Raw genomic sequence first — 27,529 nt, 5'->3', positions numbered from 1 at the left:
CCTGAAGCAGTTTTCACCACCCCTGAAGTCTTATATTGAATACATGATAACAAAAGCAGATCAGAAGTGACAAAAAACGTAGTATTATTGTATATTCCCTATTGGGGAAAAACACTCAAAAATGTTTATCAGTTCAACATCATTCATAAGATAGACTCTGAACTACCTGGATTGGTTGACAAAGCCCTCTACACCTGATTCACCCTTTCCATATTCTCTCACTACCCTCAGGTGTTTTACACAGAAATTGAAACTAGGCAGAGCAGTATGTCCTAAACTGTGCTTCAACTCAATATGCTTCACTGTTCCTTTCATCTTTCAAGTCTTCCCATACTCTCCCACAAACTCTCCTAAAATCCTACTCACATTTTCAGAGTGCATTTAGGTGAAATTTTAGTTACTTTATAAGTCCTCTTCCCTGAGTCCCACCTACTACTCCTCTCTCCCTTTTATGAGACTACATAGTACTACTTGTCCATCTTTGCAATGACCATGTTTATGTGGACACATCATCTCTTCTACCATGTTACAAGCTCTTTAGGCAAGGAGCAGTTTTATGTTTACTGTATATTAGGAAATAAGTCATATTTCAAGAAAAATGTTTTAATAAATTCTCTTTACCAGTGTGCCAGCAGGCAAAGGAGCAGAATCATCTGTTGGATACATTCTGGAAACTGGGCACTTGAGAATGTCTACACCATTTGGAACCATTTTACAGTAATCCTGAATACACTGGAGCCACCACCACACAGCATCCCGGCAATTGTATCTGGCATAAGTTCCTTCACCGAGGAGATTAGGAATGAGACCATGCCTCAGGGTACCAGCAAACGCTAAAATAATATTCCTAAACAACAGAATTGAAGGGATCATTTGAAATGAAAACATACTATTAAAAACTGAAGACAAACATGTTCACTTTTGGTGACTGTGTCATGGAAGTATTTTCTCACTTGTCCTTATTTCTTTTTGTATATATTTTTAGAAAGCGGTCATAATATGATAAACAAGCAATGAATTGAAAGTAAGAGATTTTGGTTGCAGCCCTGGCTTTTTCTCTAACAATTTGTGACTTTCCCTCTTTGGAACAGTTTTTTCATCTGTGTAGTCAGGGATTGGGCTGGGTGATTTTAAAGTTCCTTATAGCTCTAGATTCTACTTTTGAAATCCATAGTATTTCAAAATCCAAGTAATTATTAGGCATAAACTTTTATTTTATAACATACCAAAAGCAAAGCAAATATATAAGAAAACCGATGGCCAGAAGCTGACTTTAAAAAAAACCACTCAATTTTAAAAATTGGTATTTAAATTTAAAAATAGTATTCTACTATCATACACCAAATGAGATGTAAGATTTGGTGTATCTCATTTGTAAGATGGAGTTGTGTTCTGGAAAGATCATAAAATTAAGAAATAATATGGCTGAGGTCTAAATCCTAGCTTTGCCAACCTGTATGATCTTGGAAAAAGTCATTTAAAAACATCTAGACTTTAATGCTTTTTAACTAAAACATTCAGAAATTTTATTAATTCTATGTTTCAGTTTAATGTTTATCCAGTAATAGTACAATAGCAAAGTTTTGTTTTCTAAAATACAAAAGGGTCCGTATGCACATGACATTCCCAATTAATAAAAGGTGAGAGTTCTAGCAATCTTGACCCTCCAGAAAAATGTCATATACATGAAAACTGAATAAAAAGATTTCTGATCCATGAACACCTCTACAAAGGGAGGAAGGAAAACCACCCCTGTGGTATAGGTAGTCAAAATAGTTGTTCCATTTCGCATTTCCTAACCAGACTTCCAGTTGGTGATTGCTACCTAGATGATGTGAATACAGTTTCTCCTACCAACCTTGCCCTCTCCATCCCCAGGTTAAGATTCAGGGGGTCTGCCATAGGCACAAAGAATAGGCATTTCTAACAAGTTATCAGATGATGGTGTTAGTACTGGTTTGTGGAACATTCTGAATCACACTGCTGCAGAACTTTCTTTTCAACCTCCAATAAATTCATTTATATTATTGTGTGACATAAAAAAAAAGATCATTTTGAATCTGGAAACTGGAGCTCACAAGCTTGCAACAAACAGAAGGAAAGCTGCTATCTCTTTTTTTTTTTCTGTAAGACTCAACAAGCCAGCAGTAACTTCATTATAAAAGACATAAAATGATCAAAAATTTTATCTTATAAAAATAATCTTACAAATTCTGAACATAACCTAACCTATAATATGGATGAGTAGAACTTGGTAAATTCAAAGAGTTTTCCCTCCTTTAAATTTTTCTTATATTTTTCAATGAACATTTATAAAAATACCATTGAAAAATTTATGGAAAACATACCTCTCAAATGTTGAGATTAGATGGATCAGAAGAAAGGTTTGAAGAACATATAGAAAACATTAAGACATAAACTTACGTTGCAACTTTTTAGATGATCTCTTACCTGGCTTCTAAATATCGTCCAGTAACCAGCAGTAAACCTTTAAGAGCAATAAAAGTATCCCTTCCCCAGCAGCGGAAAAGACCAGAAGAAAAATGAGGTAAGCCTAACAGAAAAGATAAATATATGTAAATATAAATATAATAAACTGTATTATCACACAATAGTTACTCTAAACATAGGGTAGAAGAGTAAGTTACAATGTGTCTGCAAACTCTCTAAAATTATCTGCAAAATGTATGTCTGTTATGTCAACTTTTATGGAATGAAATTTATAATATATAAAACCACTGAGGCAAATTTCCAGGCTTTTTTATTAATTTTGAGACAGGGTCTCGCTACATTCCTTAGGGTCAGCATGCCTTAATTCCTGAGGCTAGCTTTAAACTCATGATCCTCCTGCCTCCACCTCCTGAGTCAATAGGATCATAGGCATGTGCCACCCCCACCAGAGCAATTCTTCTTCTTTTTTAAAAATATTTGGTTTTCAGTTGTAGTTGGACACATACTTTTATTTTATTGATTTATATGTGTTGCTGAGGATCAAACCCAGGGCCCCACACATGCCAGGCAAGTGCTCTACTGCTGAGCAACAACCCCAGCCCCAATTCTATATTCTTATCAGGTTATTTTTCGATTGCTTGTTGGAGATAGGCTCTTTCTATGTTGCGCAGGCATTCTCCAGTTTCAGCTTCCGATGCTGGGAATAAAGTGTGTACCACCACATCTGATTTACCAGATTTTTAGAAGACCCAAAGGAGATTAGAAAACAGTGTTAGATTTTTTTTGTTGAGGTTCTGGGACTAGTACCCAGGGACTCCTGTATGCTATGCCAGCACTTTACCACTAAGTTACATCCTCTGCCCCAAGAACCAGTGCTAGAGAATTGATTTTAAGATTGCTATACAACTGATTTCAAGGTATCTTTAAAAAGACAAAAACCTTTATTTTAATAAATTAAAAGCAAGAAATCAAATATTTAACATATAAAGTAATATAATATGATACTAAGTACATGCTTTAAAGATTCTACCATGTCTTTAAGAATAATAAATAAATCTAAATATGAAATGATTACCTGAATGATAACCAACTAAATACGTATATTACTCTATTATTCTGGAGTCAAACATATTACCAAATTTCCTATTAATTTAAAATAAATTAATACTGTTACACTTTGTATACAATAAATAAATATAATGTTTGTCAACTGAAAATAAATATATTTTGGCTGGGTGTGGTGGCACAAGCCTGTAATCCCAACAATCTGGAATGCTGAAGCATGAAGTTCACGAGTTTGAGGCCAGTCTCAACAATTTAGCAAAGCCCTAAGCAACTTAATGAGATCCTGGCTCAAAATAAAAAAAATAAAATAAAAAAGGGCTAGGATGAAGCTCAGTTATAAAGCACCCCTGGTTTCAACTTTCAGTACCTGCCCCCTCAAAAAAGGAAAAGTAAAAATAAATGAATTTTTAAAAAGTGTTATACTTTCATAAAAATTTTTTGCAGATGAAAACGGGATTTTGTATGCTAAACAATGAACATTCCTGGTAATTACAACTTTTATGTGTAAGATAAAAATAGGATATGTAATAGGAAAAATTCTAAAATTTTACTTTTAAACTGATTTGAGTTTCTTTATTTTTTTTTCCCTGCGATTCAGGGGATTGAAGAAAGGTCCTTGTACATGTTAGGCAAGTGCTCTACCACTGATTTACATTCCCAGTCCAGTTGATTTTTTATAAAACATTTGAAGAAATATGATTGTTAGCTGTTATTTGTACTAAAAAAAATAGTCAAAAAATGGTGAAGCAGCCAGGTACAGTGGCACAGGCCTATAATCCCAGAAATTCAGGAGATAGAGGCAGAAGGATCACAAGTTCAAAGCCAGCCTCAGCAACTTAGTGAGGCCCTAAGCAATTTAGTGAGACCCTGTCTCAAAGTAAAAATTAAAAAAGGGTGGAGATGTGGCTCAGTGGTTTAGCACCCTAGGTTCAATCCCCAGTGCCAAAGGGGAACCCCCCCCCCGCAAAAAAAAAGAGAGAGAAAGAAAAAGAGGAGGAAGAAAAAGAGAAATATTGGAACAAAGGGCAACATTAGACATTTTTTTCTATGCTATCTCCAAAATGATAGTACAGAGTTTCCCTAAACACAGTGTTTTTTTAATATGTTTTTTAGTTGTCAGTGGACTTTATTTACATGCAGAACTGAGAATTGAACCCAGTTCCTCACTCTTACTAGGCACAATCCCAGCCCACACTGTGTATTTTTAAATAATGGTTGATATACATGATTGATGGCTACAAACTTTGATGATGATGACAATGACAGCAGCTAACATATAGGTAGCAGTCTGTGTCAGACAGCATTCCTATAGTTTAACCCATTCAACATTTTGTATGAAACCTAGATAGAGAGATTCAAAGGTGACTTTAAATTTGTATATCCTAAAATATATACAGTCTGTCTTTGTTAAAAAGGAAAGGCTAAAACTTTGGAATTTTGAAGGAAGATGGCAGCGAGGGGAGTGCATTGCCCCCGTGTGCTGCTTCACTGTGTGGGAGTACGACAAGTCAGGACGGCTAAAGGATATCTTGTTAGGAATTTCCAGCAATAGTGGGGTGCGCCGGAACCTGGAGGAAGGATTTCCATCGCACGAGGATCTGCTACGGGGACTCAAACGCGAGAGGTTTGTCGCACGGAGGGTAACACTGCTTATTCAGCAAATCGCCCCGCGGCTAGAGTCTGCAGCGCGCGCTGGGATAGAGACGTAGGGTTACAGCGCTGCAGTTTCTGCCAGCCGCGCAAGCACCGTACTCAGGGCTGAATTCTGGGTTTGAGACAGGGGAAGGAAGCGGTCCATCTCGGTTCTCCACACCGGTCAGACCACAGAGGAGGCCAGCAGCCACCATGTTGGTAAACTGACGTCACCTTCCCTGTTTTCGACTGACCGCACCTCATTCAGCCATAGAACAGGTAATTTCAGGCTGCAATTCGCCTGCGGCTTGCAGACAGATTGCTAGGGTTCAGCGCCTGGGTGCTTCTTAGAACCTGATCTTATCGGAGCGAACACCGAGCGCGGGGCGGCCGAGTTCCGGCTCCCGGAACCATCCCGGAACCGCCCTGGCCCAGGGCTGCGGAGCCTGCGGAGGCTGCTTCTTGGACCCTGCACCTATCAGAGCATACACTAAGCTCTAAGCAGCCGAATTCCGGCTCCCGGAACTGAGCCCGCGGGGACTGCTTCTTGGAGCTTACACTTATAGGAGCTTACACCGAGCACGGAGCGGCCGAGTTCCGGCTCCCGGAACTTCCCTGGACCGGGGCTAGGAGCCTGCGGAAACTGCTTCTCGGTCCGGGTCCTGCTGAGGGCCGGTCAGGACTCACCCGTTGCTTTGGTTGCCCGGCAAGGGGAACGAAATGCTGCCATTCGCATAGGATACCAACATGGCAGAGATCTGATGTCATCAGAAAGCGGCGGAGGAGAGAACTTCATCAATACCAGCGGTGACATAAGCAGTTGGTCTCCTGGTAGGGGGGGTTAGGCACAGTCACCCGAGTCTCCTCAATTTGTCGTCGAGCCAGAGGGGAGGAGCCGGGCCGCCGCCAGCGCCCGGAGCAGGCCCAGTGGCTCGCCAGCGTGGTGACCGCGTGACCCCAATTGGAGAGGGGGCGGAGCAGAGCCGCCACCCGCACCCGCAAGGTGGGCAGACCCGCGACCCAGTGGTACATGGGCGTGGTAGGAGGGGCAGGGCAGAGCCGCCGTTCGCGCTTGCAAGGTAAACAGACCTGTGACAGCCTGGCGGGTCAGGCCCAGTGGCCTGCCAGAGTGGTACACACGTCACCCCAACTGGAGTAGGGCCAGAGCAGATCCTTCTCCCACGCCTGGATCAGGCCCTGCCGGTGTGGTGGTCACGTGACCCCAATTGGAGTTGGGGCGGAGCGGAACCGCCACCCATGCCCGCAGGGTGAGCAGACCAGTGATCAACCTGCAGATCAGGCCCAGGGGTCCGCAGGCGTGGTAGGAGGGGCAGGGCAGATCCGCCGCCCGCGCCTCCAAGGTAGGCAGACCTACAACAGACCTGCGGATCAGGCCCAGGAGCCTGCCGGGGTGGTACAAACACCACCCTAATTGGAGTAGTGGCAGAGCAGAGTCGCCGCCCGTGCCAGGAACAGGCCCAGCGTACTGCAGGCGGGGTAGTCACGACACCCCAATTGGAGTAGGGGCAGAGCAGAGCCTCCACCCGTGCCCGAAAGGTGGGCAGATCTGCGACCGACCAGCGGGACAGGCCCAGTGGCCTGCCGGTATGACAGACATGTCACCCCATTTGGAGTAGGGGCAGAGTAGAGCCGCCACCCGCGCCTGCAGGGTAGGCAAACCTGCAACCGACCGGCGGATCAGGCCAGGTGGCCTGCCAGCGTGGTACACTCGTCACCCCAATTGGAGTAGGGGCAGAACAGAGCGGCCGCCAGCTCCCAGAACAGGCCCAGTGACCTGCCGGCGTGGTAGCCACGACACCCCAATTGGAATAAGGAGAGAGCAGAGCCGCCGCCCGCACCTGCAGGAAAGATACGCAAGCAGTATGAAAAGACAAGGAAAGAAAGGACCACAAGCAATGCAGGTCAACGCAACTTTAGAAGAGGTAACAGCTGCAGCAGATGGAATGTCAGATAAAGAATTCAGGATATACATGCTTCAGATGATCTGGAGTATCAAGGAAGACATTAAACAGCAAAATCAGACAATGAAAGATCACTTCGACAACGAATTACGCAAACAAATCCAGGAAGCAAAGGATCAACTATACAGGGAGATAGAGGTTATAAAAAACAAACAATCAGAAATCCTAGAAATGCAGGAAGCAATAAACCAACTTAAAAACTCAATGGAGAATACCACCAGCAGAGTAGAACACTTAGAAGATAGAACATCAGACAATGAAGACAAAGTATTTCAACTGGAAAAGAACATAGACAGCTCAGCAAGACTTTTAAGAAACCATGAGCAGAACATCCAAGAAATATGCGATAACATTAAGAGACCAAACTTAAGAGTCATTGGGATACAGGAAGGTACAGAGCTCCAAACCAAAGGAATGAGCAGTCTATTCAATGAAATAATACAAGAAAACTTCCCAGACTTGAAGAATGAGACAGAATCCCAAATCCTAGAAGCCTACAGGACGCCGAATGTGCAAAATCATAAGAGATCCACACCTAGACACATTATAATGAAGATGCCCAACATACAGAATAAGGAGAGAATTTTAAAAGCTACAAGAGAAAGGAAGCAGATTACATTTAGGGGTAAGCCAATCAGGATAACAGCTGATCTTTCAACACAGACTCTGAAAGCTAGAAGATCCTGGAATAACATATTTCAAACACTGAAAGAAAATGGGTTCCAACCAAGAATTGTGTATCCAGTGAAATTAAGCTTCAGGATGGAGGATGAAATTAAAACCTTCCACGATAAACAAAAGTTTAAAGAATTCGCAGCTAGAAAACCATCTCTTCAAAACATCCTCGCCAAAGCATTACAGGAAGAGGAAATGGAAAATAACAATGAAAACCAACAGTGGGAGGTAGGACAGTAAAGGGGGGGGGGGAATAATCAAAGAGGAAAACAAACCATGTTTAGTAACAGAAATAAACAAATATGGCTGGAAGAACAACCCATATCTCAATAATAACCCTAAATGTTAATGGCTTAAACTCACCAATTAAGAGACACAGGCTAGTAGAATGGATCACAAAACAAGACCCAACAATATGCTGCCTACAGGAGACGCATTTGACAGGAAAAGACATACATAGGCTGAAGGTGAAAGGTTGGGAAAAATCATATCACTCATATGGACTTCGGAAACAAGCAGGAGTGTCCATACTCATATCAAATAAAATAGATTTCAAGCCAAAGTTAATCAAAAGAGATAAAGAGGGACACTACATACTGCTTAAGGGAACCATACACCAACAAGACATAACAATCATAAATATTTATGCCCCAAACAATGGTGCAGCTATGTTTGTCAAACAAACTCTTCTCAAGTTCAAGAGTCTAATAGACCACCATACCATAATCATGGGAGACTTCAACACACCTCTCTCGCCACTGGACAGATCTTCCAAACAAAAGTTGAATAAGGAAACTATAGAACTCAATAACACTATTAATAACCTAGACCTAATTGACATATATAGAGTATACCACCCAACATCAAGCAGTTACACTTTTTTCTCAGCAGCACATGGATCCTTCTCAAAAATAGATCATATATTATGTCACAGGGCAACTCTTAGACAATATAAAGGAGTAGAGATAATACCATGCATCTTATCTGATCATAATGGAATGAAACTGAAAATCAACGATAAAAGAAGGAAGGAAAAAGCATACATCACTTGGAGAATGAACAATAGGTTACTGAATGATCAATGGGTTATAGAAGACATCAAGAAGGAAATTAAAAAATTCTTAGAGATAAATGAAAACACAGACACAACATATCGGAATCTATGGGACACATTGAAAGCAGTTCTAAGAGGAAAATTCATTGCTTGGAGTTCATTCCTTAAAAAAAGAAAAAACCAACAAATAAATGATCTCATACTTCATCTCAAAATCCTTGAAAAAGAAGAGCAAAACAACAGCAAAAGAAGTAGAAGGCAAGAAATAATTAAAATCAGAGCTGAAATTAATGAAATCGAAACAAAAGAAACAATTGAAAAAATTGAGAAAACTAAAAGTTGGTTCTTTGAAAAAATAAACAAAATCGACAGACCCTTAGCGATGCTAGCGAAGAGAAGAAGAGAGAGAACTCAAATTACTAGCATACGGGATGAAAAAGGCAATATCACAACAGACACTTCAAAAATACAGAAGATAATCAAAAACTATTTTGAATCCTTATACTCCAATAAATTAGAAGATAGTGAAGGCATAGATAAATTTCTTAAGTCATATGATCTGCCCAGATTGAGTCAGGAGGATATAGAAAACCTAAACAGACCAATATCAATTGAGGAAATAGAAGAAACCATAAAAAGACTACCAACTAAGAAAAGCCCAGGTCCGGATGGGTATACAGCAGAATTTTACAAAACCTTTAAAGAAGAACTAATACCAATACTTTTCAAGCTACTTCAGGAAATAGAAAAGGAGGGAGAACTTCCAAATTCATTCTCTGAGGCCATCATCACCCTGATACCTAAACCAGACAAAGACACTTCAAAGAAAGAAAACTACAGACCAATATCTCTAATGAACCTAGACGCAAAAATCCTCAATAAAATTCTGGCGAATCGGATACAAAAACATATCAAAAAAATTGTACACCATGATCAAGTAGGATTCATCCCTGGGATGCAAGGCTGGTTCAATATACGGAAATCAATAAATGTTATTCACCACATCAATAGACTTAAAAATAAGAACCATATGATCATCTCGATAGATGCGGAAAAAGCATTCGACAAAGTACAGCATCCCTTTATGTTCAAAACTCTAGAAAAACTAGGGATAACAGGAACATACCTCAATATTGTAAAAGCAATCTATGCTAAGCCTCAGGCTAGCATCATTCTGAATGGAGAAAAACTGAAGGCATTCCCTCTAAAATCTGGAACAAGACAGGGATGCCCTCTCTCTCCACTTCTCTTCAACATAGTTCTCGAAACACTGGCCAGAGCAATTAGACAGACGAAAGAAATTAAAGGCATCAAAATAGGAAAAGAAGAACTTAAATTATCACTATTTGCAGATGATATGATTCTATACCTAGCAGACCCAAAAGGCTCTACAAAGAAACTATTAGAGCTAATAAATGAATTCAGCAAAGTGGCAGGATATAAAATCAACACGCATAAATCAAAGGCATTCCTGTATATCAGCAACAAATCCTCTGAAATGGAAATGAGGACAACCACTCCACTCAAAATATCTTCAAAAAAAATAAAATACTTGGGAATCAACCGAACAAAAGAGGTGAAAGACTTATACAATGAAAACTACAGAACCCTAAAGAGAGAAATAGAAGAAGATCTTAGAAGATGGAAAAATATACCCTGTTCATGGATAGGCAGAACTAACATCATCAAAATGGCGATATTACCAAAAGTTCTCTATAGGTTTAATGCAATGCCAATCAAAATCCCAACGGCATTTCTTGTAGAAATAGAGAAAGCAATCATGAAATTCATATGGAAAAATAAAAGACCCAGAATAGCAAAAACAATGCTAAGCAGGAAGTATGAATCAGGCGGTATAGCGATACCAGACTTCAAACTATACTACAGAGCAATAGTAACAAAAACAACATGGTACTGGTACCAAAACAGGCGGGTGGACCAATGGTACAGAATAGAGGACACAGAAACCAACCCACAAAACTACAACTATCTTATATTTGATAAAGGGGCTAAAAGCATGCAATGGAGGAAGGATAGCATCTTCAACAAATGGTGCTGGGAAAACTGGAAATCCATATGCAACAAAATGAAACTGAATCCCTTTCTCTCGCCATGCACAAAAGTTAATTCAAAATGGATCAAGGAGCTTGATATCAAATCAGAGACGCGCCGTCTGATAGAAGAAAAAGTTGGCTACGATCTACAGTCAGTGGGGTCGGGCTCCAAATTCCTCAATAGGACACCCATAGCACAAAAGTTAATAACTAGAATCAATAAATGGGACTTACTCAAACTAAAAAGTTTTTTCTCAGCAAAAGAAACAATAAGAGAGGTAAATAGGGAGCCTACACCCTGGGAACAAATCTTTACTCCTCACACTTCAGATAGAGCCCTAATATCCAGAGTATACAAAGAACTCAAAAAATTAAACAATAAGAGAACAAACAACCCAGTCAACAAATGGGCCAAGGACCTGAACAGACACTTCTCAGAGGAGGACATACAGTCAATCAATAAGTACATGAAAAAATGCTCACCATCTCTAGCTGTCAGAGAAATGCAAATCAAAACCACCCTAAGATACCATCTCACTCCAGTAAGACTGGCAGCCATTAGGAAGTCAAACAACAACAAGTGCTGGCGAGGATGTGGGGAAAAGGGTACACTTGTACATTGCTGGTGGGACTGCAGATTGGTGCAGCCAATTTGGAAAGCAGTATGGAGATTTCTTGGAAAGCTGGGAATGGAGCCACCGTTTGACCCAGCTATTCCCCTTCTTGGTCTATTCCCTAAAGACCTAAAAAGAGCATGCTACAGGGACACTGCTACATCGATGTTCATAGCAGCACAGTTCACAATAGCAAGACTGTGGAACCAACCTACATGCCCTTCAATAGACGAATGGATAAAAAAAAATGTGGCATTTATACACAATGGAGTATTACTCTGCATTAAAAAATGACAAAATCATAGAATTTACAGGGAATTAGATGGCATTAGAGCAGATTATGCTAAGTGAAGCTAGCCAATCCCTAAAAAACAAATGCCAAATGTCTTCTTTGATATAAGGAGAGTAACTAAGAACAGAGTAGGGACGAAGAGCAGGAGAAGAAGATTAACATTTAACAGGGATGAGAGGTGGGAGGGAAAGGGAGAGAGAAGGGAAATTGCATGGTAATGGAAGGAGACCCTCAGGGTTATACAGTGGAGGAGGTAGAGAGAGAGGAGGGGAGGGGAGGGGAGAGGTGGGGAGGGGGGAGGGTGGAGGATGGGAAAGGCAGCGGAGCACAACAGACACTAGTATGGCAATTTGTAAATCAATGGATGTGTAACTGATGTGATTCTGCAATCTGTGTATGGGGTGAAGGTGGGAGTTCATAACCCACTTGAATCAAAGTGTGGAATATGATATGTCAAGAAATTTGTAATGTTTTGAACAACCCACAATAAAAAATTAAAAAATTTAAAAAAAAAGGAAAGGCTATAAGATCTGTATCACTGATATGTGGAAATATTTATATTAACTTTTTAAATTTGTTCTTTTTAGATATCCATGAGAGTAGAGTATATTTGGACATATTATATATACAAGGAATATACTTCCCATTTTTGTGGTTGTACATGATGTGGAGTTACACTGGTCATGTGTTCATAATGTACACAGGAAAGTTACTTCCCAATTCATTCTACGGGCTTCCTATTACCATCTCTGCTTCTGTTCACTCCCCTTTGACTAATCCAACAAGCAAACATCTATTCTTCCCTCCCCACACACCCATATTAACCTTTTCATCTCTGAGAGTATACAACTTATAGATCATATATCTTTGGAATAATTTCTGCTTTGTCAATTATTATAAAAGTTTATAATTATAACATGTTTTGCAATACTATCACCAAAGAAATGAATTCCCAGCCATTTTAAAATGAACCTCCAAAAAACCTACCTGCAAATCTGAGTTTATTCTATTTTTGCCAGTAAACACTACGCAAAACATTCCATGCTAGAAGAAAATACCAGAATTTCTATTTACTTACTATACTATACTTGGATGTAAGTGTATCAGGTACCATTAACATATATTGGTATACAATTTATAAATAAATGCATGTATTAGGGGTATTTAACAGCAACAGCATACAATCAAAAGACTGAGATTACTATTTGATGTAATAGGCTTCTATGAAATAGGCTAAAACCTAAAATTCTTCATATCAGCATGTTTTTTCCCCACAATGGCTCAGTTCAGTTTCATGAGTATTTGCATGGATTCATTGGGAAATGACAGGTACTAGAAGATCAAACAGTCAAGTGAAAATATGAAACAATTACAGAACTAAACCAGAGTTTTAATTTCATTCTTTAATAAAATTGTTTTATTTTTTTATTTTTGTGGCGACAGAGATTGATCCTAGGGCCTCACACATACTTGGCAAGTACTCTACCCCTGAGCTACATCTCCACTCCCAAAAAAGAGTTTTATGATTTTTTTATGATCATTCTAAATGAAAAGGTAATTTTTATTGTAGTTGTTGGGTACCATGAAGCCTTTTCATTTGATCTGAGCAGATACAAATTTAATGAAATTTAAATTTAACAGAGGGAGCCATGAATATATAATACTTTCTACAATTTCACATATTTCAGGTTAGTTTTGAGAATTCTCAATTTCAGTGACCTCAAGAATTAAATATTTTCCAGAAATATGATGGAAATTTATTTAAAAAGAAAGCCTGTTCTTTATCCTAATTTGGTTACTCATATTTGTTATTTGACTGAATTTTTTAATCTACTTTCAGGAACAGATGCCAATAAGCATGGCTGGAAGTATTTTATGTCCAATTGACAGCATCTGGATGCATAATAATATTAATTTCTTAAAACTTTTATTACTTGTGGCTGGGGCTATGGCTCAGGGTTAGTGTACTTGCCTGACATGTGTGAGGCACTGGGTTAGATTCTCAGCACCACATATAAATAAATAAAATAAAGGTCTATCAACAACTGAAAAAATATTTAAAAAAAAAAACAAAAAAAAATTATTAGATGTTGATAGACTTTAAATTTATTCATTTATTTATATGCAGTGCTGATAATTGAATCCAGTGCCTCACAGATGCTAGGCAAGCATTCCACCACTGAACCACAACACCAATCCCCATATAATAATTATTTAAAATCAGTTTTGTGTTTTGTAACTTATAGGACACCTTTAAATGATCTTAATATAAGTTTATTTTAAAAACTGGGAAGAGATATAGGAAAATGGGTAGTAAAATAATGATTTAAAACATATATTTTAAATATTATTTAAAATAATACCATGAGTTGGAAGAAAAGGATTAACCAGACACAATAAAAACACACATAAATGCCTCATACACAGTTATAACTAAATAATAACATGGTTAGTATTTTAGGAGTATCTATGAAATTTTACTAAGCAATAATATACAGTCTTGGATAACTTCATTAATTTTTTTAAAAAGTCTTTTTCTTGTAAGTTTTCCTTTTGAATACTATTGACTTATACATTTTAACCTTCTACAAAATTCCTTACCTGCAGCTAAAGAAGCACAACACTGCTGCTTTTCCTTTGTGATCTCATTCAACCTATACGGTACATCCAGAAGGGAAGGTGAAAGAAGTGGCAGAGAAGGGAATTTTCCTACTCCACACATTTGGACTGAACCCAGTGAAAGGTGTTTCACAAAGGTTGAACCATTCTGAACAAAGCTGTAATGAAAGTGATATGATCTGTAAAAATACAAAACTTTTTAGCAGTTTTATTCTGTTTTTCCCCTTCAAATGATTTCTCCACACAAATGTATAAAGATAGTAATATAGTAGGAAAAAAATGTTCAATTTGATTAGATTTCAAAACTGCTTTCATGGCATCCATTATTTTAGCCGGCTTTAGTCCAGGCCTTGTTGTAACACAAATGGCAGAATTGAAGTGCTTTTTCTTTCTGAAAAATCTGAAAACATGCCGAAATCAACTTGCTGGCTCTCATAATTCATTTCCATTTGTAGTTTCATTTTAGAAAATTTCATTGTAAAAGGCAGATTTCATTCATATTAATACCAGAATATTTTTTTCTTTTAATTGATGAAAATTAGAGAAAGAACTCTATGTACATATTCTAAACATTATATCAATTAAATTTAACAAATCAATGAATAAATAAATAGAAACAAATAACATAAAACAAGTTACTTTTTCCCAAACATATTTTATATAGAACAGATTTTACATGGGTTTGTTTTTGTATGTTTCAGACTAAAGGATGTTAATAAATTTACTCTCCACTTAAAACTTTTCCAGCTCTGAGTCTCCAAATTTCATGCTTTGGTCTTTTAAGAGCATGTGTAAAGTGACTCTGTGTATAGTTTCTATGCAAACACACCTATTTACATAAGCTTTGTTGGATATACCTTGACATCTGCTTCCATGCTGCATCCAGAAGAGTGGTGTATGCACCAATTAATATAGCATCAAAGTAACATGGGATAAGGTATCGTGGGATCTGCTTCAAGTAGAAGAACATAGCCTGAAACCATTTACCAACCTGTTGTAAAAATAATTTAAAAAGTTAATTTGGTGTGTTCACAGGCTACGCATATTTTAAGAGATAAATCATAACATGAAACTGTGCTATCCAATAATTCATGAATCAAATTTCCATGTATTAAAACTAGAAACACAAAGAAGGGAGGAAAACAGGTAAATATTATATATATACATACTGTATATATCTATATATAATAATTCTTATTGTGCCTTTGCTTATTTTAGAGTAGGACACAGCTTACTTATTTAATACTTACTTCAGCAATATTTCCTGAACGTGAAATAAGCCGGCCACTGACATAATCGATCATCCAATCTCCAGATCTCAAATTTTCACAGAAAGGATGCCCCAAGTCATTCTTTGGTCTTATTTCTGCCAATACGGACATTAGCCCTGAAAATTCAGATATACCATGCTGCATTACTGATAGAGTCAAAATGTCCCATAGTTGAGTTATGGCTAGTCCTGATGATTTGACATGAACAGAGAAGCAGACAAAATGGCCACTTAGTCCACAATGGCACTCAGCATAGTATGAGGAAAGTGTGGCGGTATGGACTGGAACCAGGATGCAAAGGCGTGTTGATGGAGACTACTGCCACAATTCATACAAAGCTTCCCAAAAGTTATAACTTGTGGCACTGGTCTACTTTTTTTTAATGTTATAATATTCAAAGTCAATTGGCATTTTTATTTTTGCCTTAAGACATAAAGGAGAAAAAATTGATAATCCTGTATCTTTCCATGATATAAAGTGGTAAATTCATTATAATTCAGGCAAGATTTAAGAAAATCACAGAACTGGTCTCGGAGAAAGCAAGAATACCTATGGTGATAAGAAGAATAAAGCTTGCTTTTGAGGGACTCTGAGGAGGCACTTCAAAGTAAGCAAATCATCAAAGTGAGATATTAGGAAAATTCTCATTTAGGCAAAATTATTATTAGGCAAAATTCTTAAATAGATGCATTAGAATGTCTATGTGTACATAGCAGAGTCTGCTATTCAATGAAAGAACAATTGCATTTCTTTTATTATTCAACAAGATAATCATAGCTTAGCTACTGTGAATTATGCTGCTATAATGCCTGCATGACTGTAGTATGTGATTTTAAATTGTTTGGATATATGCTAAGGAGTGGGTCAAATGGTCGTTCCATTCCTAGTTTTCTAAGGAATCTCCCTCCATACTGTATTCCAGAGTGACTGCACCAATTTGTAGTCCCACCAACAATGTATAAGTGTACCTTTTTCCCCATATCCTTCCCAACATTTATTATTGTTACTTGGATTCTTGATAATTGCCATTCTCACTGGAGTGAAATGAAATCTCAGTGCGCATCAAAAGATGAATGGATAAAAAAAATGTGGTATATATACACAATGGAGTATTACTCAGCCTTTATGACATTTGCTAGTAAATGATGGACCTGGAGACTATCATGCTAAGGGAAATAAGCCAATCCTCAAAAACCGAAAGTTTTCACTGATATGTGGAAGCTAACCCACAATAAGGCGGGGTAGTGAGAAAACAGAAGTTCAGATTAGACAAAGGGGAACGGAGGGAAGGGAGGGGGAATAGAAAAAGAAAAGGTAATGGAATTAATCTTACATAATTTTGTTATGTACATGTATGAATACCCCACTGTGAATCCCACCCAGGTGTACATCCATAAGAATGATGTCCTAATTAGAATAAAATACATTCCCTGCTTATATAGTTATATCAAAATACACTCTACTGTCATGTATAACTAAAAAGAACCAATAAAAATTAAAATTAAAAATTAATCATTCCCACCTTATTAAAAATGTTATTTTGGTTTCAGTGATATCAACTAAATTTAGTTAGAATTTAATAAATCCATGAACTGTGTATATGGTATATTCTGAGAAATAAATAAATTTAAGATAAAGTTTTTCCTTCAAGGGAAGGAAAATTTGGGAAATAAAGCTTAAATACAAAAAATCTGGAAAGCAAGACAGTATAAAATAACATTCTACATATGTCCTAAAACTTTTGTGAAAGGTGAATGTTGCTCAGTAAATATTAGTACCACTGATGAACAATGAAATTTGATGGGAACAATGTTTCAGGAAACAGATCTGACAGTGACCAAAGGGATGGAATTAAGTGTGGAGGAAGGAACAACAGCTAGAGTGAAAATGGAGTAGGGTAACTGCTTAAAACAACTAACAGATACATTTACTTACTACTCATAGAACAAAATACTTTGTTTTGCCATTAAATACAACAGGTCTCAGAAAAATTTACTAGAACTTATGTGCTTGCTTTAGTAGGAGGTATAAAAGCTGAGGACAAGAACCACAAAAAAAGATTAAAAGCTACATTCTTCTTTCTCAAGTTATAATCTTAGTAGAATTTTAGAGTAAACACTTCCTAAGTGCTTATTATGAACTCAGTATTGTCTAAGTGTCTTAAATGCATTAACTCCCTTCATTCTATCAACAATCCCTTGTGATAGATACTATTATTAGCGACATTTTTCAATGAGAAAACTGAACCATAGAGAGTTTAACTACTCTAAGGTTATGCAGCTACTCAGTGGAACCTAGGTCTAGTTTTAGAGCCCGCTTCTTAAATACAATGATAAAAATTCATAAAAAATTATAAGTACCAAAATAAGGTAATATATTCCAGAAAGTATAGTAAATAAAGGTAATGGGTGTCTGTCTGTAGAACAAAGAAATTACTGAAGAAAGTGATAGTTTGTAAAAGTTCAGCTGGGCATGACGGTACACACCTATAATCCCAGCAATTTGGGAGGCTGAGTTTGGAGGATTGCAAGTTCAAGGCCAGCCTGGGCAACTTAGTGCAACTCTGTCTCAAGATTAAACAATAAAAAAGGCAGGGGATGCAGCTCAGTGGAAGAGCATCCCTGGGTTTAATCCCTGGTACTGCAATGAAAACAAAACATTAAAAAAATAAAAATAAAAGGAAAGGCTTTATGGAAGGTGTAAAAATGAAACTGATCCTTAAAGAAGGGTTAAGTGACAAAGAAATAAAGGTCCAAAAAGAGGCATGACAAATGGGAAAATATATGAACCAGAAATATGGGTTTGATAAACCAAAGTTCTTATACAAAAATCTGGGAAAATATTACCAACCAGACAGATTAATATTAAACTCATAGTTAAATATTTGTTTTCTATAGCCCATCTTATAAATACTCTAACTACATAAGTTTGTTCCCCACTCCCTCTCTTAGATGCTGGGAATCAAACCCAGGGCCTTCAGCATGCTAGACAAGAACTCTACCACTGAGCCATGTCCCTAGCCCTGTAAGTTCCTTTATAGGAGGAAACAAATATGCAATGAGAACAAAAATCCAATTAGTCCAATTAGATGAAGAAGGAAGAAGAATGTGTTATATTTATAACTCAGTTTCTTTTGGAGACTAAACAAACATATTCTGCTTTTTGAACATAATAAACCAAGTCAAAAAATATTAATTAAGGTTAAAGTATATTTAAGAATTCTAAATGATTTGAACGAATGACACAGGACCAGTAATTCTAGGTAGCATGTACTGAGTGAATGCCTTGTGCTACACCCTGGTTATAGTGTTTTACTTGAATGATTTTATTTACTCCTCATGTAGCCTTCTGAATTAGTCAATTTATTCACATCTTACTGAGGCAGGAACTGGGGTACAGAGAGATTATGTTACTTGCCAAAGGTCAATGAGTATGGAGCAGAGTCACAGTTTGAACCCAGGCAGTTGCACTCTCAGCCCATACTTCTATTTATTTAAAGAAGGCATTGTATGTCTGTAAAAGAAAAATGAAAAGTTTGTCTATTCTTATACTTGCTTACCTTGAAGACCTGCATATTTAAGGGAAGACCAGTTTGGTATGTCATAGCAACCTCCACCATCTTCCTGTTCTTCTGATTCACATCGGTAAAGTATCTGATTTAGCTCAGTCAAAGTTAATTTAGAGGCAATACTAAGAATTGAAAAACAAAGATAAATGGTTAAATATACTGACTTTTACTTGCTTTTAATAAAAGCAAAAGAATAAAACCTGCATTATAAAGTATCTTTGTAACACACATTTTAGGAACTCAGTTTTAAAATAAACATCATATATATGTTATAAATAGTAATCAAGATGCTAGAAATTAAATTACAACTAATATTACTCCAAAACCAAGTACATGATTAAAGTACCAAATTTTATTGATTAAAGCATGATGGAGGACTTAAAATCAGCATACTACAGTGATGCAACCACATCAATGTTTATAGCAGCTCAATTCACAATAGCTAAACTATGAAACAAACCTAGATGCCCTTCAACAGAGGAAAGGATGAAGAAAATGTGATACATACACACAATGGAATATTACTCAGCCTTAAAGAAAACTGAAATTATGACATAGGCAGGTAAATGGATGGAACTAGAGAATATCATGCTAAGTGAAATAAGCCAATCCCAAAACACCAAAAGCTGAATGTTTTTTCTGATAAGTGAATGCTGATCCATAGTGGGGTGGGGGATAGGGAAAAATGAAGGGACACTGGTTTGTGTACAGGGAGGTCAAAGGAGTCAGGGGAAAGGTGTGGTTGTGGTGAAGGGAAGGACAGTAGAAAGAGACAGACATTATTATCCTATATATATGTATGATTACACTACTGGAGTGACACTGAACCATGTACAGCCAGAGGAATGAGACGCTGTGCTCCATTTGTGTACTATACGTCAAAATGTATATTCTTCTGTAAAATTAATTAATTAATTAATTAAAAAAAAAAAAAGGCATGATGGAGCCAGCTGTGGTGGCACACACCTGCAATCCCAGTGGCTGAGGAAGCCAATACAAGAGGATCTCAAATTCAAGGACAGACTCAGAAATTTAGCAAGGCCCTAAGCAACTTAGTGAGACCCTGTCTCAAATAAAAAAATAAACAGGCCTGGGGATGTGATTCAGTGGTAAAGCATCCCTGGATTCAATCTCTAGTACTGGGGGTGGGGTGGGGAGAATACAAAGATCTTTTGGTTTTTTATATACTTTATAAGTCTATTTTTTAGTTCTTTCAGTTAGACTTAGTTTTTTCCCTGATAAGTGAGACATAAAGAACTTTTTATGCTGTTTATCTTAAAAACTTGGAATACCTATCAAAGGATCAATAAAGGGATAATCAAAAGTCAAAGTTAACCACCTAAGAAACAACAGTCTCTGCCTTTGTATTTCTCTCCTGGCACCATCTTTCGTATCAGGTTGCACTGCCCCTCAGTTCCATCATTCAAGAAACCAGCATCTTCTCAGAAAAAAAGATGCTTCTTGATAATGGTCAGAGGAAAGTCTAAGTGTCGTGGCCTTAATTTCCCTTCATTCAATTAGCACTGAGACTGTAAAACTGACTGCAGATGAATATACCTGAGTTGTATTTTCCTGTATTTCTGGTTGCTCAGGTGACTTCATTTTACATAATTGCAATTTTATGTGAACATATGTCCTCTTGAACATACATCCTTCTTGGTCTTTTTGTTCTGTCTTGGCTTAGAGCTGTGCTTTGTCTCTATCTCAGCCTCTCTCCTCACAGCTATATTTCATGAATCAAGACTGACCATTTGCAGACTTAATACCAACTTCACTTTAGGGCATTATTTTCCAACATGTAGCCAGTGGACTCCTTCAACAAGAATAACCTTGAAAGCTGTTTAGAAGGCAGATTTCTTGCCCTTGCCCTGAAATAATCAGAGTAGGTTCAAGGGGGAATGTGCTTTTATAAGCATTCTACAGAAACATACATCTATTGCAGATTGTTTTTTTAGCAGCTACTTTGCTAAGAACGGTTTGAATTTCTTAATTCTTTAATTCTTAATTTCCTAATTCTTTCTTAATTTCTTAATTTCTTCAATAATAAATGTGCTTATAAAACAACAAAAAATTTAACACCAAAGAAAAATGGGCTAATATATAAAATGACATCTCACCAGATAAATACAAATGGACAAAAAAATTAATTAATATGTTGAGATGTTATTTTAAAGTATTTTATACTTCATATTTACCAATTTAATTAGTAATAACATTTATGATCATTTACTGTGTGTTAAACACGATGTGTTTTATATGAATAATTCTCACAACTCTCCATTAACAGGCACTCATTCTTATTTCTTATAGCTAATAAGAATCAAAAAATAATAATTCTTACCTAGTCTGGGTCTACACTCAGCTTTAACGTACTGCATTACAATAATATATATTCAGTATTGGTAAGGATGGACACTCTAACACTGAGCTGAATATTCTCATTAGTACAATCTTCCTGGAGAAGACTTGGCAGTATAGACTGAAAGACACAATCTTATAATACAATCTAACCCCAAATTTAATTTATGGAAACTTATCCTAGTAAGAATGAGAGCAAACACATCAAGCCCTCTATGTGCTAGTCATTCTATTATAAGTGGTTTGTATTTGCCCTATTTAATCCTTACAAAACCTAAGAGGTAGATACTATTTATTATAAGCCCTTTTTCCCAGATGAGGATTGAGCTGAAGAAAGTTATTAATAACTTGTCTAAAATCATATTGATGGTGATGAAATTATAATTGAACCTACATCTAAGCTTCAAAACCAATATTATTCAGTATTAGTGGAACACATAGAAAGTGAATAATTAAAGATTTATTCCAAGAAGAATGTACAAAGACATAAATAATAGGGAATAATTTGAAGCATTCTAGATGTCCAAAATGGAAAATGATTGAATAAATCATGGTATAGTCATATAATAGAATAATATGTTAAAATTTTTAAAAATGATGTAGTAAGGAGTGTGATGTATAGAACCTAATCTCAGTTCAATAAAATTGTGTGTGTGTCTCTGTTTATGTAGACATGTATGTATGTATATCTGAAGAAAGACTGCACAAGAATTAGAAAGCACCCCTGTGAATACCCACATGAATGATAATATAACAGGATAACAATAGCTGATGCTGACACTACTGGTCCCTGCACCACACTTTGAGTAGTATGGACAGAGAGGACCCTTAACGTGTTTAAATCAAGACAGCAACAACTCACCAGTTATTAAAATGTTAAATCTCTATAAAATAAGACATACTTACGAAGCAAAGGGGATTTTTAATATAGGATCTGCGTTGTCAACAACAAGGCTCCCAGATTTAAAGTGAGGACTGAACTGTGTCAGATGATTTCGAAGAATTCCAACAGCAACTTGTGCATGTGGATCAAGACTAACTCTGAATGATGTTAATAAAAAATGGTTGATTTTTAGGAGTGATTTATTCAAAGTTTACAGTTAAACTGTTTTAAATATAAGTAAAGTCAATAATTTGAACTCTAATTAACATACCTGAATATTATAACACTTCCTGGAGACAAGTTTTCAAATTCTATTTCTTGAATATATTCATTGGGCCCTTTTGTGGCAACTCCAGCTTGTTTAACAATTTTACTTTCATTAAGCTTGAAAAAAATTATGAAAATCCATTCAACAAATAATTCACATGACCTTAAAATATTCAAAATAATAGAAAGAGGTGAATCCCAAATACCTGAATATGTTCTCTAATTTCTACTGTGATATTTGGTAACCCATTGATTGAATTCTCATCCTTCTTATAAGGTTTTGTATTTCTCTCAATAGTTCTAGCTTCAAGAACTACTTCTTCAATTTTGCCTACAAATATATTAAAAAGTTAACAAAAAATTGTTCCTAATGTACATTCAAAATTTAAATAAGAATATTACCAACCATAGTAAATTTTATTAAAAACTGAATGACAAAATACGAAATACACTTAAAATCACAATTTGTAGACTTAACAGATGGAAATGTTTTAAGAATCATTACTGATCAAAACAAAACCTGAGATAATACTGTACAGTGATGGAGTTCTGTAAAAGTAACTATGAAGGGATGGGGCTGGGAGCACAGGTCAGTAGTAGAGCATGTGCTAAGCATGCAGGAGGCCCTGGGTTCAATCCCCAGCATCAAAAATAGAAAATAGGGCTGAGGTTGTGGCTCAAAGGTAGAGTGCTCACCTAGCACATGTGAGGCACTGGGTTCAATCCTCAGCACCACATAAAAATAAATAAATAAAATAAAATCACCATATCCATTGACAACTAAAAAAAAAATAGAAAATAAACACAAAAATCTATGAATATTAGTAAAGATTCAATGAGATTACTGAATATAAATTTAACAGTTAAGGAAAGTAAGGAATATTTAACACTAAAACTATTCAGGTTGATAATATTTAAAGATTGGAATTATACATATTTAGCAACCAGCAATGAACACCTATAGAATGTGATTATTTTTATGAGACTCTCCAAAGTCATACTGTTGCTGCTTACACAGAATCAAGCTATGCTATCATATACTATCTGTAATAACAAGAAAATAAAATATACTTATCTAGAAAAAAGTCTAGAAATAGTAACATATCTCAGGGATATAGTTTATAATTAAGTATCAAAAGAGAGACATAGAATATGATTATTATATGTTTAGAAAGAAAAATCACTGAGTATGTATAGGTTTTTCAAAGAGGTGGAACTTTAGTCCTTGAAGGAGATAAATCATATACAGATAGAAATAAGACTTCTTCGGAAACAGTGAAAACATCTATTTGGCTGAAACAGTAGAGGAATGCAGGGCTAGGATAGTAGATGAGGATGGATTGCAAGGAATCTTAAGTATCATGTTAGACTATTTTCCATTTTTGTTTATATATGTGTATGTGCGCAAATGCAATACATACTTATACACACATATAAATGTATGTCACACATATAAAAAGAAATATTTATCTATGTCAGAGTATAAGACAAATACATGTTCATTATATACATATTAAGGGAAAACAGAATGTATTAAGATGTAAACAAAACATTTTAAAATTCAAAAAAAGGTTAATATTTGAGTGTATTTCTGTCCAGATTTTGTTCCATGCAATAAAAATGTAAGTTATCCAAAATTTGTAATTCCTCTTTTTAACTACATTCACACTTGCATTTGTTATATAGAACATATAATGATGACGTATATGACATTATAGTATAATTTAATATAATGATATAATTACAATAACAATTTTTAGATTACATTACCGGGGATACACATTTGAGGCACTTCCTTGCTGTAAAATGAAGTTTTGGGATTCCTGAAAGCAGTTCTAGATACAGCCACAACAGACTGATGGATACTGGGTGAATGTCTGGTTACGGCCACTATATCTTCATCAACCTGATCCACATACACCTGAGAAGTGAAAAAAGGCACTTAATTAGCACTCAAATTGAAAGTGAGTGCTCAAACTGATAAGTCTTCCCCTGTAAACTTTCAGAAAGACATTTAGGAAACTTGGTCTCTTGCCTGAATAAAGCCCTTGGCTCCAAGCTCTTGATGAAGTTTATTGATAGCACACCTGGCTGCAATAATTCCACTTTGGAAATTGACATCACCGGTATTTGATGGGGATGCTCCAGGATTCCACTTAGTATAAAACCGTTCTTCAGAAACCACTGATATCTGGAGAACGGTAAAACTTGGCCATGTATACATTTTAATTACAATGGGAGTTTTTTTATAAAAATGCTAATCATATGAATTTTAAAAAACAACACATAAACAAACCTGATGAGGTACTAGTTCATCATAGCCTCGTGTACTTCCACTAGCACAACATGCCATAGAAACAATTGTGGTACTTGGGAGAGCATCATAGGCTGATCTATGCTAGGAAACAATTAAAAAGCAAAATATACTTTCTTTCAAAGGAAAAGCACTGTATCATAATAAAATAAATAAGTAAAATTCTGTATCATAATGAAATAAAAAATCATTACACAAATACATTCTATAAGATACATTAATTTCTTCTACAACAAAAGAACATCTTTAAAACCATAAGCTATAATTGCTTTTAAATCTAAGATACTATTTTGAAGTATGTGGATATTTATGCCACAAAATATCAGATAAGTAAATATCAAAATATCTAGCAAAATAAGTAAATACAAGAAATGGAATGATGCTTACCACAATAGGACACTCGTTATCATGGGTAATATCCATAAACAGAGCATGTGCAATAGCCGGCATTAAGGGTCTCAAGCAGGGCTGAACAAAAGATCCGACAGGTTCGCCTCCATATCGGTAAACTAACCTGCCCTCTTCATGACTATTATATGCACTCATTGCCTCTGTGGAGCATTACAGAACATTTTAACAATCTCTACTACTTATGTCCAAGAAAAGGTTAAATTTCACAATTGATTTTTAAAATAAAGAACACATCAGTATAATCAAATATAAAACTTCTTTAAGCAAATTCCTAAGTAATTAATGATAATTACTAAATGTCTACTAGTTTAAATGACCAAAGAAGTCTTTTATAACTTAGGGGGAGAGATGGCTCAGATAGAAAAAAGGAAACCTCAGGTGTTTACTGAGATGTTAGCTATACAAAAATCTATAGGAAAAAATCTAAAGATTATATCATATACCCAGGTAGAAAATGAAGAACAGATTTGTATATTTTTAACAACAAAAAATGGTTTTGATTGTGAGCCATTAGATCATCCTGCCAACCTTGTGATTTGAAATGAGATCTTTTACCCCAAAGTAGAAATATTTACTGATAAAAATAGATTGACTTAGATTGGAAACTCTCCATAGACTATCCAAAAGAATATTAATTGTATTGAAAATTATTAAGAATTACATTAAAAAACTACTAAATGTCTTTCAGTACACTTAAACAAAAGCTGAAGTTTTAAATGGGAAAGACACTTCAACAAGCCTACCTCTTATTAAGGAACTAATGCCCAGTCTAGTAACAAAGATATTGTCCAGTTCTTCGTTTCCCGTGAACAGTTCAGCTACTACATATAAATTGGGTTGTAATTTCCTAGCAGCATCCAACATGTACTGAAAAAAGCACAGTAACACATGTAAAAGAGAGAAAAGTGAGACAGGTAGGAAGGGAGGAGACAAGACTAGGCATGGGTTTAATACAAGAAGATACATATGGTAAGACAAAATGAAAATTCAGAAAGAATTCCAAATGAAGTTTGATGCACAAATGTGACAAAACAACAAACAGAACCAACAAACATAGGAAATATGAGAATATGTAGAGTAAAGCAGTTAAAAAGAAGTTTAGATTTTGCAGAGATAGGGACACAAGGGAGAAAAGAAGAAGAAAAATGTTAGTGCTTTTAAAAAATGTAACCTGTATCACTGCAATTCTGCCAGTATTTCTCCCTGCTTCTTGTTAAATATATATATATATATATATATATATATATATATATATATATATATATATATATATATATATAATATTTTAGTTTGTAGTTGGACACAATACCTTTATTTTATTTACTTTTATGTGGTGCTGAGGATCGAACCCAGGGCCTTGCACCTGCTAGGTGAGTGCTCTACGGCGGAGTCACAACCCCAGCCCTTGTTTGTTTGTTTTAATATCTAGTCAGACTGTTAATTTCCAGGTGGTTTCCTAAGTAATTAATGATAAATTCTTTCCTGGTGAATTATTTAGCTATTGTAAAATTTAGGTCTGACTGACCAAATTGAAGCCTGCAGATAACAAACTCTTAAGCCACTGAGTCCCATTTTCAATTCTGTAAATATTCCAATGAAATTGACATAGGTACATTAAAACAGGTAAAAAAAATCATAATATAGATTATGATTACATATATTAATCAAATTTATATTATTATATAATTAATCATATTATATAATATGTATTCTATGTTGTATACTCTATTTAAGTTTTTATATGCATTCCATATCTGGGATTATAGGACAAAATAGATTAAACTCGTTACAATTTCTACCTCTGAGATTTATGATCTACATTGATGCTACACAGAATCAGAAAATATTAGCTTATAATAAAAAAATTAGATTGGTTCCAAAAATGTTTTAACATATCCTTACATAAAAGATAACAAAATACCTGGAATCCTAACAAGCACAATCCTAGAGGATTTTATAACTTAAAATTAAGTTAATTAAGTTAGCTTTAACATTTAGTTGTGCCATAATGTTATAAGT

General features: G+C 35.9%; 1 protein-coding gene across 4 annotated transcripts in view; it reads right to left on the bottom strand.

The window, feature by feature from the left end:
• The window catches only part of Agl (amylo-alpha-1, 6-glucosidase, 4-alpha-glucanotransferase), a 73,867-nt gene that overhangs the window by 21,651 nt on the left and 24,687 nt on the right, over positions 1-27,529 (bottom strand). For all 4 annotated transcript variants that reach the window (XR_009228584.1, XR_009228585.1, XM_058585453.1 and 1 more), the window contains exons 13-26: positions 26,254-26,377; positions 25,487-25,650; positions 25,082-25,183; positions 24,821-24,976; positions 24,556-24,706; positions 22,992-23,116; positions 22,790-22,902; positions 22,542-22,676; positions 19,269-19,399; positions 15,689-15,825; positions 15,296-15,429; positions 14,421-14,596; positions 2,452-2,554; positions 622-847 (exon numbers count right to left, since the gene is read on the bottom strand). Coding sequence is in view for 2 of the 4 variants with exons in the window: in XM_058585453.1 (XP_058441436.1) it covers positions 622-847; positions 2,452-2,554; positions 14,421-14,596; positions 15,296-15,429; positions 15,689-15,825; positions 19,269-19,399; positions 22,542-22,676; positions 22,790-22,902; positions 22,992-23,116; positions 24,556-24,706; positions 24,821-24,976; positions 25,082-25,183; positions 25,487-25,650; positions 26,254-26,377 (1,977 nt within the window). In the remaining 2 variants the exon portion in view is untranslated. The remainder of the gene's footprint in view (positions 1-621; positions 848-2,451; positions 2,555-14,420; positions 14,597-15,295; positions 15,430-15,688; positions 15,826-19,268; positions 19,400-22,541; positions 22,677-22,789; positions 22,903-22,991; positions 23,117-24,555; positions 24,707-24,820; positions 24,977-25,081; positions 25,184-25,486; positions 25,651-26,253; positions 26,378-27,529) is intronic.

This window comes from Marmota monax, unplaced genomic scaffold, assembly GCF_021218885.2.
Source record: "Marmota monax isolate L192 unplaced genomic scaffold, Marmota_monax_Labrador192_F-V1.1 WCK01_AAM20220418_F8-fsc00070, whole genome shotgun sequence".
Classification (NCBI taxonomy): domain Eukaryota; kingdom Metazoa; phylum Chordata; class Mammalia; order Rodentia; family Sciuridae; genus Marmota; species Marmota monax.
This window is presented reverse-complemented; position numbering and strand designations above follow the sequence as displayed.